The sequence below is a fragment of the Papio anubis genome, chromosome 12 (assembly GCF_008728515.1).
Source record: "Papio anubis isolate 15944 chromosome 12, Panubis1.0, whole genome shotgun sequence".
In the NCBI taxonomy this organism is placed as follows: Eukaryota; Metazoa; Chordata; class Mammalia; order Primates; family Cercopithecidae; genus Papio; species Papio anubis.
This window is the reverse complement of record NC_044987.1, coordinates 117,941,960-117,956,885: the sequence shown is the minus strand read 5'-3', so window position 1 is coordinate 117,956,885 and position 14,926 is coordinate 117,941,960. Positions and strand designations below refer to the sequence as shown.

General features: G+C 46.1%; 1 protein-coding gene across 2 annotated transcripts in view; it reads left to right on the top strand.

The window, feature by feature from the left end:
* The first annotated feature begins 1,447 nt into the window (after positions 1–1,447).
* TESMIN (testis expressed metallothionein like protein) overlaps positions 1,448–14,926 on the top strand; it is a 48,080-nt gene continuing 34,601 nt past the window's right edge. For both annotated transcript variants that reach the window (XM_021925454.2, XM_021925453.2), the window contains exons 1-5: positions 1,448–1,558; positions 2,315–2,824; positions 6,157–6,315; positions 8,414–8,534; positions 14,062–14,138. In XM_021925454.2, coding sequence (XP_021781146.2) covers positions 2,354–2,824; positions 6,157–6,315; positions 8,414–8,534; positions 14,062–14,138 — 828 coding nt within the window. In that variant the 5' untranslated portion in view covers positions 1,448–1,558; positions 2,315–2,353. The remainder of the gene's footprint in view (positions 1,559–2,314; positions 2,825–6,156; positions 6,316–8,413; positions 8,535–14,061; positions 14,139–14,926) is intronic.

Genomic DNA, 14,926 nt, shown 5'->3' with positions numbered 1-14,926 from the left:
CCCAGGCAAAATTTTCTTGATTTTTGAATGTTAAATGTACAGCTAAACAGTACGTGGTATTGCTGTGCCTTGGGTACTATCCTTTAAAAACTTAGAAAAGTATTTAATTTTTAAAAGTGAGATTAGAAAGCTGTTTTACATTCTTTATTTTTACCGAAACAGTGCCTGAGTAGACAGTACCTGAGGCTGTCTCCCCAGCACCCACTCCTGCCAGTCCTACGCCCTTTGCAGTTTCCGCCATCACTTGAACTAAACTTTCACCTCTTTTCTTGATTAAACAGTGATATCTATTGACTCCTTAAAGATGAAATAGTTCATTCCCTACCCAAAATTTGAGACTTTCATTGTATTTGTGACTTTTTTTTTTTTTGAGAGGGAGCCTTGCTCTGTTGCCCAGACTGGAGTGCAGTGGCACAATCTCAGCTCACTGCAACCCCCATCTCCCAGGTTCAAGCCTCAGCCTTCTGCGTAGCTGGGACTACAGGCGTGCGCCACCACACCCAGCTAGTTTTTGTATTTTTTAGTAGAGACTATATATGTTGGCCAGGCTGGTCTCGAACTCCTAACTTCAGGTGATCCACCCGCCTCAGCCTCCCAAAGTGCTGGGATTACAGACGTGAACCACCACACCCAGCCGTATTTGTGACTTCTATTTCGTGACCAACTCCATCAGTTGCACCTGTAAGCTGCCTCACCAAGGATCGGGAGTGAAAGCGAGGCTGCGAACGTGCAGTGCAAGCCCCTGCCCTCTGTCCACCCGCAGCGTTCCCGGCCGGGATCTGTCCTGAGAGCTCGAGGGTAGTGAAAATTTTATTTTTTAAAATTTTATTGTATTTATTGTTTTGTTTTGTTTTGTTTGAGTTGGAGTCTAGCTCTGTGGCACAGGCTGGAGTGCAGTGGTGGGATCTTGGCTCACTGCAACCTCCATCTCCCGGGTTCAAGTGATTCTTCTGCCTCAGTCTTCCAAGTAGCTGGGATTATAGGAGCGTGCCACCACGTCCACCTAATTTTTGTATTTTTAGTAGAGACAGGGGTTTCACCATGTTGCTCAGGCTGGTCTTGAACTCCTGACCTCAAGTAATCCTCCTGCCTCGGCCTCCCAAAGTGCTGGGACTACAGGCGTGAGCAACCACGCCTGGCCAGAAAAATATATTTGAAGCCCAAGGTCAGAAGTCAAGCTAGGCAGTCCCACTTAGCGCTGCCCGAGTCGATGGGGTCCTCAGTTTCCCCACCTGAGCCTGGATTGGCTGAGCCCTGGGAGTGCCTCCCCTGACCCGCTCCGGCAACCGCCGCAGTCCAGGCCCCGCCCCTCGCGACTCTTTCTCCGCCCACCCCAGACCACGCCCACCATCCTCCCTGGCCCCGCCTTTACCGCCCCCACCTCGACTCCGCCCCACGCCCAGGCCCCGCCCACTCCCCGGGCGCCTCTTCCCCTCCCCCAGGGTTCCTGCCCCCTCACCCTGCCCCCTTCTCCAACCGCCAACGGCCGCCTGCGCCTGAGGCCCGGCCCGCGCCTTATCCCGCTCTCTCCGCGCCGCGGCAGCCCGGGCGGCCCCAGGTGCGTCCCTCCGGGGAGGCCTGACGGGGCGGCCCCCGGGCTGGGCCTCGGCTCTGCAGGCGGGGATGGGGGCTGCCGGGCCGGGTCGGGCCCCTGCGGGTGGGCGGAGGGCGGTGGGCGAGGGTGCCCCTCACCTGGCCCTCCCTCCCCTGGCCCTTCGTCCCCTGGCCGCGCTTCTCCTGGCCGCCCCTCACCTGGTCACCTCTCACCTGACCCCCACCCCGGCCATCCCTCTCCTGGCTGCCCCTCCCCTCGTCGCCCCTCCTCTGGCCGCCCCTCACCTGGTCACCCCTTACCTGGCCGCCCCTTACCTGGTCGCCCCTTACCTGGTCGCCCCTTACCTGGTCGCCCCTTACCTGGCCGCCCCTCACCTGGTCGCCCCTCACCTGACCCCCTCCCTGGCCGCCCTCACCTGACCCCTCACCTGGTCGCCCCTCACCTGGCCGCCCCTCATCTGGTCGCCCCTCACCTGACCCCCTCACCTGGTCGCCCTCACCTGACCCCTCACCTGGTCGCCCCTCACCTGGTCACCCCTCACCTGGCCACCCCTCCCCTGGCCGCTCGTCATCTGCTCCCCCCCATCCCCCCCCCCCTCGGCCCCCCTTCACCAGGCCGCCCCCTCCCCTAGTCGCCCCTCACCTGGTCCCCTCCCCTGGCCGCCCCTCCCTTGGCCGCCCCCTCCCCTCGCCCCCTCTCCTGACCGCCCCTCCCCTCGCCCCCTCCCCTTGCTGCCTCTCACCTGGCCGCGTGTTGCAGGTGCGCGGCCCCCGCCGTCCCGCTCCGCCGCCCTGCGCCATGGAGGAGGGCCCTCTGCCGGGTGGGCTGCCCAGCCCCGAGGATGCGATGGTGACGGAGCTCTTTAGCCCCGAGAGTCCGTTCGTTTCGGAGAACATTGGCCTGAAGGCCCCCGTGAAGCACGAGGAGGACGAGTTCCACGTCTTCAAAGATGCGTACCTGGGCCCGGCGGACCCTAAGGAGCCTCTCCTACACGCGTTCAACCCCCCGCTGGGCGCCGACTGCAAGGCCCAGGTCAAGGCGAAGCTCACAGCGGGCGACAGCGACGGCGGGGACCTCCTCGGGGAGTACCCCGGGATGCCTGAGCTCAGCGCGCTGGAGGACGTTGCGCTCCTGCCGACCCCGCAGCCGCCCGCCTGCAACGTGCATTTCCTGTCCTCACTGCTGCCCGCGCACCGCAGCCCGGCGGTGCTGCCCCTGAGCGCCTGGGTCCGGGAAGGAGCCGCCCACCCGGGCGTCCGGGTGATCCCAGTAAGAACCACCTGGGGAATGGGCACAACTCCCCTTCCATCCCTTCCCCAACCCATCTGAGGCTGCTGGTCTACCCCAGCATTTCCCTCTCCAAGCATTTTCCCTGGTGACACCGCACACAGCCCACCGGAATCACTGATTTTCGGCAGATCGTATACTCTTTTTCCTCTTCCTAATCCAACATGCATCGACCCAGCCAAGCCCTTCCCCTTGGAGGGGATTCTGCCCTGCACCAGTCGTCCAAAGTTGACCTAACCATGCAGATAGCGGGCAACAAAAAAAGAGGGGGAAAGCTAGGACATGTGTTCCCTTGGGCCCTGTTGCTATCCTTGGCTTAAGGAGAGAGGCTCGCTTTCTGCTGATAACTGTTGTCTGTGAAAACAAACGCAATGTGGTGGAGGGTTGGCGTGTTTGCATCTTGCTTTTTTTTTTTTTTTTCTTTAACTTTACCAGTCTTGGAATCCATAGCACGGACTCAGAGTTAATACTTGGATTTTCCAAGCCTTGAAGTCAAGATGTGAGATCTTCCCTTTGCTAAGAAGTAATAGCTCTTCAAGCATATGTGATGTAAATCAGAGCCTAAAGAAATGCTTGCCAACTCTCAGTCGACTGCCCTGTCTAGCTGTAGATGACCACTGATAATTTTCCGCTTTGTTCTTGCTAAAACTAATGAGTTTTCAAAGGAAACAAAGGGTCCCAGGAAAATGTGTTCTTGACCCCTCAAAAAGGACCCAACTCAGAAAACTAGACCACTCATCCGTTAGGTCATTTTAGTAAGTTGTAGATGAAGCGTTTGTGGGACACAATGCTTGAGTCAGTGTTGAGATGGCTGGAGCCTGACCCTGTATCATAAGCCAGAGCAGCAGGAGCTTGGATTTCTGCTCTTCTGGTTTTCTGTTATGGTAATTGCCACTGCTTAGTGTGCAGCAAAAGGATGGGCGAAGGCTGGGGCCTCCACTGACCTCTGTCCTCAGAGGAGCCATAGAGCTCACCAGTCCCCCCAGCCTTCTCCCAGGACAGAGGTCTTCCTCACAACCTTTCTCAGAGGGCTTGAAATGTTAGGAACTGCATTTTACTGCCCAGCCAGACTCCTGTCCAGTGCCTCCTGCCGGTAGGTCCTAGCTTGCCTCATTTCCTCACAGAGTGGAGTCAGAAAGCATTAATCAGAACAAGGAAGATAGTACAAAAATTAACCGGGTGTGGTGGCGCACATCTGTAATCCCAGCTACTCGGGAGGCTGAGGCAGGAGAATTGCCTGAACCTGGGAGGCAGAGGCTGCAGTGAGCGGAGATTGCACCACTGCACTTCAGCCTGAGCGACAGAGTGAGACCCTGTCTTAAAAAACAAAACACACAAAAGAGGATTCTCTGATGTTAAAGATAGTAAAATTTCTTTAATGTAATCCAATTTTAAGAGATTGCTGGTTTGACAAACTAAAGGAGAGACTGCTTTTTAAATTTTTATTGACTGCTTTTTGATTCATTAATAAAATGGACCAGGTACAGCACTGACATGTTTATCATTAAACAGAATAGAATTATTTTCAGTAAATATTCATGATCAATTGTTAATTTCCTTTTTCTAGAAATTCATTGCCACATGTTGACCTTTGTTTTGAAAGGTCAGAAATGGAATTTTAGTATAAGTAGTTCAGATATTAGTTGCATAGGGCTGAGGAAATGATATATTCATTATAGTAGTATTTGGTGATTACAGGGAGATAAGTTAAATCTAAACTGGGATGATGTGCATAGCTCATCTCCCAAAGCAGCAAGTAGAAGAAAATTTTAAATTGTCTATATTTCTATGAAATTTGCAATATCTAAATAAAGCTACTTAAAATATAGCTAAACTTTATCTCTTTTAAGATTTATACCTAGATGCTAGTCTGCTGTGCTGAGTAAGTTGCCCATACATGGGAAATATGATTTGTTTGGGCCTCTGATTTTACTGGGCTACACAAGCTCCAATTTGAGTCAAGATCTGCATTTTGGAAGATACCCGCTCTGTGATTTTTATTTGAGGTCTTTAGTATGTTACCTTAGAGCCACCATCTTTTTGGAAGAACTCTATGGCCTGCCTTCTGGCCTTTGGGGAGCCCCACTGTCCTCTGGTCCAGGCAACTGGGGCAAGTGCAGGTGGAGGAGGAGGGGAGGGGAGGGAGGATGCAAAGTGTGGGTTTCCCAGTCCTTCTCACATTCCTACAGATTGTAAAAAGCAGCATCCCAATTTTGAAATAATCCTGATTGTAATTTTTTGTAACCACGAGGATTCTTACTTTTAAAAATTCTATTGATTTTCAGTATGATCCCTGTATTTCTCCACGATTTTGGTAATTTTGTCATCGGGTTGACAATTGTTACAGAAGATAGCTTGAAAACAAAGCTGGCAGCCAGCTCCTACTCTCCACCGTTTCATATTCATTATTGTCCTATTAAGGCAGGAAAGGGCTACTACCTAATTACAAATCTTAGTATAAACACATCATAAATCATACTAAAATGCTACCAAGGATTTGGGGCTTTTTGAGGAAAAAAACAATTGACTAGAACATCTAATTCAAACTACTGAACATGCTGGAAGAATGTGTGATGGGGCCGGGCGCAGTGGCTCACACCTGTAATCCCAGCGCTTTGGGAGGCCGAGGCAGGTGGATCACCTGAGGTCAGGAGTTCAAGACCAGCCTGGCCACCGCAGTGAAACCCCATCTCTATTGAAAATAGAAGAATTAGCCAGGCATGGTGGTGTGAGCCTGTAATCCCAGCTACTCGGGAGGCTGAGGCAGGAGAATTGCTTGAACCCAGGAGGTGGAAGTTGCAGTGAGCTGAGATCGCAGCACTGCATTCCAGCCTTGGTGACAGAGCGAAACTTCGTCTCAAAAAAAAAAAAAAAAAAAAATGTGTGATGAAAGGGCAGCATTTTAGGTGACTTGAAGGAAGAGCAGGCCTTCAGCTCAGAGTCAGGGACTGTGAAGCAGCATGAGAGGCAGACAACCAGCGGGGGACTCTTCTCAGTTACTTAGGTGTATTTTTAAAGCACCACATGAAAATCACATCTCCACACCTTATGGGCAGGTGGTTTTGGTCCTTGGAGTCCTCAGTCCCCAGGGAGGTGGGTCAGATGATTTGTTGCCCCTTCTTGTTGCCCACCCCCCTACCAGGGAGAAATCCATAGTTTCAGAAGCACCAGTGAGGAAGAGGCACTAAGTAAGGGTGCTCTTTTCTTTAAAATGTAACTTTTACTTATAACTGAGATTTCAATTTTCTAGATTATGCAACTGCAAGAGCCAGTGTCCACCATGTGGTCTTTAAAATAATGATTGCTTTTTTTAGGTTGAAATCAAGGAAGCAGGTGGTACTATTACAAGTAACAATCCAGAAGAAGCCACTTTCCAGAATCTTCTTGCTCAGGAATCCTGTTGCAAGTTCCCATCATCCCAGGAACTAGAGGACGCCTCCTGCTGTTCTCTTAAGAAAGATTCCAACCCAATGGTAATTATGCGAAAGAAGATGTGTAGGACTAACATTGTACTAAATGCTGGACCCCATAATTACTAAGTCAACATCATTTCACTCATTATTTTTCATTTCATGTATGTGTTGTGTCAGCATTTTTTATTGTCTCATTAGCAAAACAGGGACATCAGCTACAGCCTTTCACATCTCACCTCTAAGATTCTCATTTCAACTCCATCTTAGCAAATCAAACAAAGATGAGGACATTGCTGTATTCATTAAGAACAGCGAGCACAACTCGCATCAGTTAGTGCAGTGCTGGGGGGTCGGGGACTGCAGCTGAGCCTCGTGGTTTGACATATTGGTGTGGGGCGCCCTGCTTCCTTCATGCCCCAGTCTCTCATGATAACAGGTAGCACTTGTATAGGGTATGTAATCAGTAACAACTGTGGTTTATGTCATATTTTTGCACCTTTATTTAATCCTAACAACTCTGTAGGATAGACATTATTTTTATCCCCACTTTATGGGTAAGAAACAGAGATGTTACATCATCTACATTGGTCTTCATAGTTAAGTGGTGCATCTAGGACTCCAGATCTCACGTGGCAAGGACTAGGTATGGGGGGAGTCGCCCACAGCATTCCTTTAGCAAAGCGCCCAGAGTCCAAATAACCCATCATTGCCTTTCCCCCAGCAAGTCTTTATTCCTAGAAATGAGGCCCTTGCCCTAAGGCATAGACGTTAACAAGCAAATACTTGAAAATGAGCCCGTCAGTTTTTCTTAGCTGTGGTGCACGCTAGCATTCGCCTCTCCGTCGGGGGTTCTATCTGGGGCTATGGGTTCTGATAGCAGTTTTTCCAGGACCCTAAAAGCAGGTCAGCAGGATGAGAACTCTCCGACTCCCCCAGACAGCAGAGTGATGTTAGCACATTCCCCAGAGGGCAGGGCAGAGGCTCCCATGTGAGTAGGGCCCAGGAGTGTGCAGTAGAGGCAGGTCTGTAGAGTTCACTCTGAGCCTTTCCTGTGTGTCAGTGTGTGTGAGTGTGTGTGTGTGTGCGTGTGCGTGTGTGTAGCTGTAACTTTATCCTCCAAATACAAATACAACTCCAATTGAACGTGAATGCTGGCCTCTCATCAAATGTCAGGATAATGTGGAGTTTTGACCCAGTGACCACAATAGGTCCTATGTGTATTACTTTGATAACATTGGTCCTTTATGGTTCTTTGGGTTCTCCTATCTATATTATAAGCAACTTAAGTGGATAAAAAGCACAGCTGCTCTGTATAGTTGTGGTTCTACCAGCAGAATTGGAAGCTGTGTGCAGGCAGAAGCCGCAGCATCTCTCACCTTTCTATCCCCACATGCCATGGCCTGGAGCAGGGCACACAATGAGTTTCCTCAGTGCTTTTGCTTGCCGGGTAGACCCACCTGGCTTGTGACCATTTATTTATGGTCAGTATCCAAAGAGGGGTCTGACAGTGCTCCTCAGGCCCAGGCAGATCGATGTGACTTCTTAGAACTTTACAGTTCTTGGATTAACCTTTCTAAGCTGTACTTGTAGGAAATAAAATAGATGTGTTTTTAAAACCCCATGTGTTAAATAATGACGTGTGTGTGGGAGGAAAGAACAGCTGGAGTAAAATTAGAGAGGATTTTAAGTGCATGCCCAGGGACTCAGGGACATGCCACCAGGGCCTCAGTGCCTACTGGGTCTGAATGGGCTGGGGCTCAGCAGAGCAGCACCCTCTTCTGCTCATGTCAGTGGTGAAGTGAGGACAAGGCAAAGGAAGCTCTGGGACATGGCTACCTGATTCCCTAACTAAATCTTGACGGTCAGACACCTGTGGAGAAAGATATGCACAGAAACTTTTTTCTGTTAGCACACTGAACGCATCTCAGGAAACATTTCTGGGGTTGTTTTTTCTGTTGTTGTTTTGTTTTTTTGCCCTTTGGTGTCTCCAAAGAGCATGTTAGTGTAGAGTAAGAAATCGAAAACAGATCTATAGTTTTCTACCATTAAAACGTAACTTCTGGATTAAGGCTATTTTTTCAGATTCAAGTTTATTTAAGTTCATTATTACTGGAATTATGTTTCAAAAATGAAACTTGATCATTCTTTTTCATTTTAGGTGATATGCCAATTGAAAGGGGGCACACAAATGCTGTGTATAGACAATTCTGGAACAAGAGAACTAAAAGCACTCCATTTGGTTCCTCAGTATCAAGATCAAAACAATTATCTACAGTCAGGTACAAAGTTAATAAAAAAACTATGTCATATATGTAAGTTGGTAAATGAATATGTTTGGCTTTGTATATAAAGTAAAATGGCAACCAGGATATATATTTTTTTGTGGGTATCAATAGTTTTTTTTTATTATTATACTTTAAGTTCTAGGGTACATGTGCACAACATGCAGGTTTGTTACATATGTATACATGCGTCATGTTGGTGTGCTGCACCTATTAACTCGTCATTTACATTAGGTATATCTCCTAATGCTATTCCTCCCCCCTCCCCCACCCCACGACAGGCCCCAGTGTATGGTGTTCCCCACCCTGTGTCCAAGTGTTCTCATTGTTCAGTTCCCACCTATGAGTAAGAACATGCGGTGTTTGGTTTTCTGTCTTTGTGATAGTTTGCTCAGAATGATAGTTTCCAGCTTCATCCATGTCACTGCAAAGGACATGAACTCATCCTTTTTTTATGGCTGCATAGTATTCCATGGTGTATATGTGCCACATTTTCTTAATCCAGTCTGTCATTGATGGACATTTGGGTTGATTCCAAGTCTTTGCTATTGTGAATAGTGACACAATAAACATACGTATGCATGTGTCTTTATAGCAGCATGATTTATAATCCTTTGGGTATATACGCAGTAATAGGATGGCTGGGTCAAATGGTATTTCTAGTTCTAGATCCTTGAGGAATCGCCACACTGTCTTCCACAATGGTTGAACTAGTTTACAGTCCCACCAACAGTGTAAAAGTGTTCCTATTTCTCCACATCCTCTCCAGCACCTGTTGTTTCCTGATTTTTTAATGATCGCCATTCAAACTGGTGTGGGATGGTATTGCATTGTGGTTTTGATTTGCATTTCTCTGATGGCCAGTGATGAACACTTTTTCTTTTTCTTTTTTTTTCTTTTTTCTTTTTTTTTTTTTTTTTTTTTTTTTTCTTGAGACAGAGTCTTGCTGTCTCTCCCAATCTGGAATGCAACTCCCAGTCTGGAATGCCATCTCGGCTCACTGCAAGCTCTGCCTCCCAGGTTCACGCCATTCTCCTGCCTCAGCCTCCCGAATGGCTGGGACTACAGGCGCCCGCCACCACACCCAGCTAATTTTTTGTATTTTTAGTAGAGATGGGGTTTCACTGTGTTAGCCAGGATAGTCTTGATCTCCTGACCTCGTGATCCACCCACCTCGGCCTCTCAAAGTGCTGGGATTACAGGCATGAGCCACTGCGCCTGGCCATGGTGAGCACTTTTTCATGTGTGTGTTGGCTACGTAAATGTCTTCTTTTGAGAAGTGTCTGTTCATATCCTTCACCCACTTTTTGATGGAGTGGTTTGATTTTTTCTTGTAAATTTGTTTAAATTCTTTGTAGATTCTGGATATTAGCCCTTTGTCTGATGGGTAGATTGCAAAAATTTTCTCCCATTCTGTAGGTTGCCTGTTTACTCTGATGGTAGTTTCTTTTGCTGTGCAGAAGCTCTTTATTTAATTAGATCCCGTTTCTCAATTTTGGCTTTTATTGCCATTGCTTTTGGTGTTTTAGACAGTGAGCAGTGAATTCCTATGTCCTGAATGGTATTGCCTAGGTTTTCTTCTATGGTTTTTATGGTTTTAGGTCTGACATTTAAGTCTTTAATCCATCTTGAATTAATTTTTGTATAAGGTGTAAGGAAGGGATCCAGTTTCAGCTTTCTACATATGACTAGCCAGTTTTCCCAGCACCATTTATTAAATAGGGAATCCTTTCCCCATTTCTTGTTTTTGTCAGCTTTGTCAAAGATCAGATGGTTGTAGATGTGTGGTATTTTTTCTGAGGCCTCTGTTCTGTTCCATTGGTCTATATCTCTGTTTTGGTACCAGTACCATGCTGTTTTGGTTACTGTAGCCTTGTAGTATAGTTTGAAATCAGGTAGTGTGATGCCTCAATTATGTGAAGAAAGTCATTGGTAGCTTGATGGGGATGGCATTGAATCTGTAAATTACCTTGGGCAGTATGGCCATTTTCACGATATTGATTCTTCCTATCCATGAGCCTGGAATGTTCTTACATTTATTTGGGTCCTCTTTTATTTCATTGAGCCTTGGTTTATAATTCTCCTTAAAGAAGTCCTTCACATCCCTTGTAAGTTGGATTCCCAGGTATTTTATTTTCTTTGAAGCAATTGTGAATGGGAGTTCACTCATGATTTGACTCTCTGTTTGTCTGTTATTGGTGTATAGAAATGCTTGTGATTTTTGCACATTGATTTTGTATCCTGAGACTTTGCTGAAGTTACTTATCAGCTTAAGGAGATTTTGGGCTGAGACGATGGGGTTTTCTAAATATACAATCATGTCATCGGCAAACAGAGACAATTTGACTTCCTCTTTTCCTAGTTAAATACCCTTTATTTCTTTCTCCTGCCTGATTGCCCTGACCAGAACTTCCAACACTGTGTTGAACAGGAGTGGTGAGAGAGGGCATCCCTGTCTTGTGCCAGTTTTCAAAGGGAATGCTTCCAGTTTTTGCCCATTCAGTATGATATTGGCTGTGGGTGTGTCATAAATAGCTCTTATTATTTTGAGATACATCCCATCAATACCTAATTTATTGAGAGTTTTTAGCAGGAAGGGCTGTTGAATTTTGTCGGAGACCTTTTCTGCATCTATTGAGATAATCATGTGGCTTTTGTCTTTTGTTCTGTTTATATGATGGATTGCATTTATTGATTTTTATATGTTGAGCCAGCCTTGCATCCCAGGGATGAAGCCAACTTGATCATGGTGGATAAGCTTTTAGATGTGCTGCTAGATTCGGTTTGCCGGTATTTTATTGAGGATTTTTGCATCGATGTTCATCAGGGATATTGGTCTAAAATTCTCTTTTTTTGTTGTATCTCTGCCAGGCTTTGGTATCAGGATGATGCTGGCCTCATAAAATGAGTTAGGGAGGATTCCCTCTTTTTCTATTGATTGGAATAGTTTCAGAAGGAATGGTACCAGCTCCTCTTTGTACCTTGGCAGCCAGGATATTAAACAGGAAATTTGGCAAACCTCGTAGTCCATATTAGTAAGCTAAGAATAGAAAAAAATATATATCTACAGACTAATTTTTATACCGTGTAGTGACTCTCAAATTCTTGGATAGCTGTGCTTCATGTCACCTAGCTGCTGAGAGCTTTGTGATCCTAACAGGTGACGACTCAGACCGACACTGCGTTGTTATGAATTCCACAAGTAGGTACGTCGATATGCCGAGATTGAAACATCAGCCTTTCCCAGTCTGACCTGATGGGTTGACTTCAGGTGTGGTATAAAACACCTACATTTTAATGTAAACATTTCAGTGTAATCAGTGAGAACTATCATTCTGCTTTAATCACCATGAGTTCTGAAATAAAGGATTTGTCTGACATTCATTCTAAGAAATTCATTCTTATCTAAGAAACTTTCTTTAACCTGGCACAATAATAATAAATGACCTGTAAGTACTTGATTGTTCTAAAATGCCTTATGCATGATTAGAGAAAGAATAAATGACATATTTTAGGATTGTGTTTAACAAAAGTGAGATGCTAATTCTTAAAAACTAGGCCTCTCTGTGGGGATTGCATATGATCACATTACCCTTGATCTTGAGTTAAGGAGAATATTCATTGCCAGATGATTCACTGACCTTGCCTATAACTTGAAACCAATAGCAAATCCAGATGTAGTTTCATTGGCCTTTGAAGTCCAGGGCAAAAAGACGAAGCATGACTCCCTATTTCCCCGTTGCATCCTGATTGTCTCCCTATCCAGGGACAGAAGAAATATCCTGAAGACATTGAGTTTTTCACAGCAAAGAAGCTGAGATTGGGGCTTTGGCCTCATCTCCTATAGGTCCATGCTGCATCTCTGATCTCTACAATCAGTGAGAAGGTCTTTCCTGCTCCCCTTCCTCCTGGCACATGACAAAATTCTAGTGCCTTAAGGTCTGCAGGAGGAGAGGGTTTATATAGTGTTTTCCAGTTCAATTATCATATATATAATCATACCCCCCCCACTCGCGTCTCCTTTGTTACACTGTGGACATATTAAACATCACCATAAAGTATGTGCATCCTGTTGCCTGCGTCTTTGAGTTTCCTCACTCAAAGGATGCCTAGGCCTGGAGAAGGAAAAATGTTCAGGTGCTTCAGGAGAGTAAGACACATTTCTCCTTCTGCTTGAACTCATGAGCATAGAGGCTTACATACCCTTAGTGTCTCAAGAATGTTTTTCACGGCACTTGTAAACCAAATAAATACCTATCAGTTCCAGTACTAAGTAGTTTAGTCTAAATAGCTTAGTAAGTATTTATATCCAACCACTTAGTAACCACTTGAAAAAAATACACATAAATCCAAAGTAGTGCCAGCTGCGGTGGCTCACACCTGTAATCCCAGCACTTTGGGAGGCTGAGGCAGGTGAATTGCTTGAGCTCAGGAGTTCAAGACAAGCCTGGGTACCATGGCGAAACCCTGTCTCTACAAGAAATAAAAAAAAAAAGAGCTGGGCTTGGTGGTGTGCACCTGTTGTCTCAGCTGACTGGGGGACTGAGGTGGGAGAATTGCTTGAGCCCAGAAAGTTGAGGCTGAGGCTGCAGTGAGCCAAGATCGCACTCTAGCCTGGGTGACAAAGTGAGACCCTGTCTCAAAAAAAAAAAAAAAAAAAAAGTGGTTCCTGTGGTATCCAATAGATGTCCCTGGGCTTTCTTTAAAACATAAAATACCAGCCTGGAATGCTTGCTCACGCCTGTAATCTCAGCACTTTGTGAGACCAGGCCGGAGGATTGCTTGAGCCCAGTAGTTCAAGACCAGTCTGGTCAATGGGGCGAGACCCTGTCTCTACAAAAAATGAAAACATTAGCCAGGCATAGTGGCACAGGCCTGTGGTCTCAGCTACTTGGGAGGCTGAGGCAGGAGAATCACTTGAGCCTGGGGTGTCAAGGCTGCAGTGAACCATGGTAGTGCCACTGCACTGCACTCTGGGCAACAGAGCGAGACCCTATCTGAAAAAAGCAAAAAAAAAAAAAAAAAAAAAAGAAAAGAAAAGATAAAATATCCAGTGAAGCTGGGTATGTCTATAGGCCCAGCTACTTGGGAGGCTGAGGCAGGAGGATTGCTTGAGCCCAGGAGTTTGAAGCCAGCCTGGGCAACATAGCAAGACCCTATCTCAAAAAAATGTTTTAATCCAGTGCTGCCTAGTGAGTTTGCTGTGGCACCGCAGGTCACCTTGGCACACAATTTGGGGACCAGAGCACTAACAATATTGTTTTAGTCTAGTAGACTATCCCTGGAAGCTCAGATCAAATAGCTTTATGACCATCTCCCCCAAAAAAGAAAAGAAAAATGGGTGCATTAAGTAAAATACTGACTTGAAAGGTTTTAGAGAATAAAAAACGTTAACTAGGATCAAGATAAGTGGAAATAACTTTGCACAGGATACATCCATAATAGACTTTTGCACTTTCTTTTATGTGTAAGTGGAAGAGAAATGATAGATGCTACAATTAATTTTTAATTGTCTTCCTTACAGATGTCCCTAAACCCATGACTGCTTTAGTAGGGAGATTTTTGCCAGCATCAACAAAATTAAATCTCATTACACAACAAGTGAGTCATTATTTTAATTTTAAAAATACAATTGTGCATTATTGTCTCTTAAAATTTTGATTGTTATGGTTGGAATTACTCAGGAAATATAATTTATTTTCCATTTAGAAGGCAACAGTGAAATACTTTCTAAGTGTTCAGTCCCTGCCCCACTGTGTCAGACACTGTAGCCTGGAGTCAGTCTCGGACACGATTATTCTTCACCAACTTGATGAAGCCCTCTTGCCCTTTCCTGCAGTGTCCAGACCGGCATTCCACCACACTTGCTAACTTGTCCTCTGTGGCCCCACTAGCAGGATATTCCACCTCCTTGGTCCAGAACACTCCTCACCCTCCTCAGTGTTATGGAAATACTTTTTTAAAGTTTGCTTTTACCATTACACCATGATATGCATATATTACATATAAGAGGACAAATATGCTCTTTTTCTCGAGTCTTGCTATGGAGTGTCACTTCCCCAGAAGAGCATTTCCTAATTCCCCAGCATAGACCTCCAGCCATGATCACAGTGCTGTCTCTTGCTCTGCACGGCACTCTCACTGGCTTGCATTTTGTGGTTGGTTGGTTTATCTGCATCCACCCATGAGAATGCAGGCTCCATGGAGGCAGAGGCCATGTGTGTCTCGTTCATCTCTGTAAACTGAGAATCAGCACAAAACCTGGCCCATGTAGGGCACCCACTCACCCTTCAATAAGGATGGTCACTGATCTGTGAGCTAATTGAACCCCAGAAAACAAAACACACACCTGTACCCTCCTGCAGCTTACATTTTAGTGCAGGAGATAG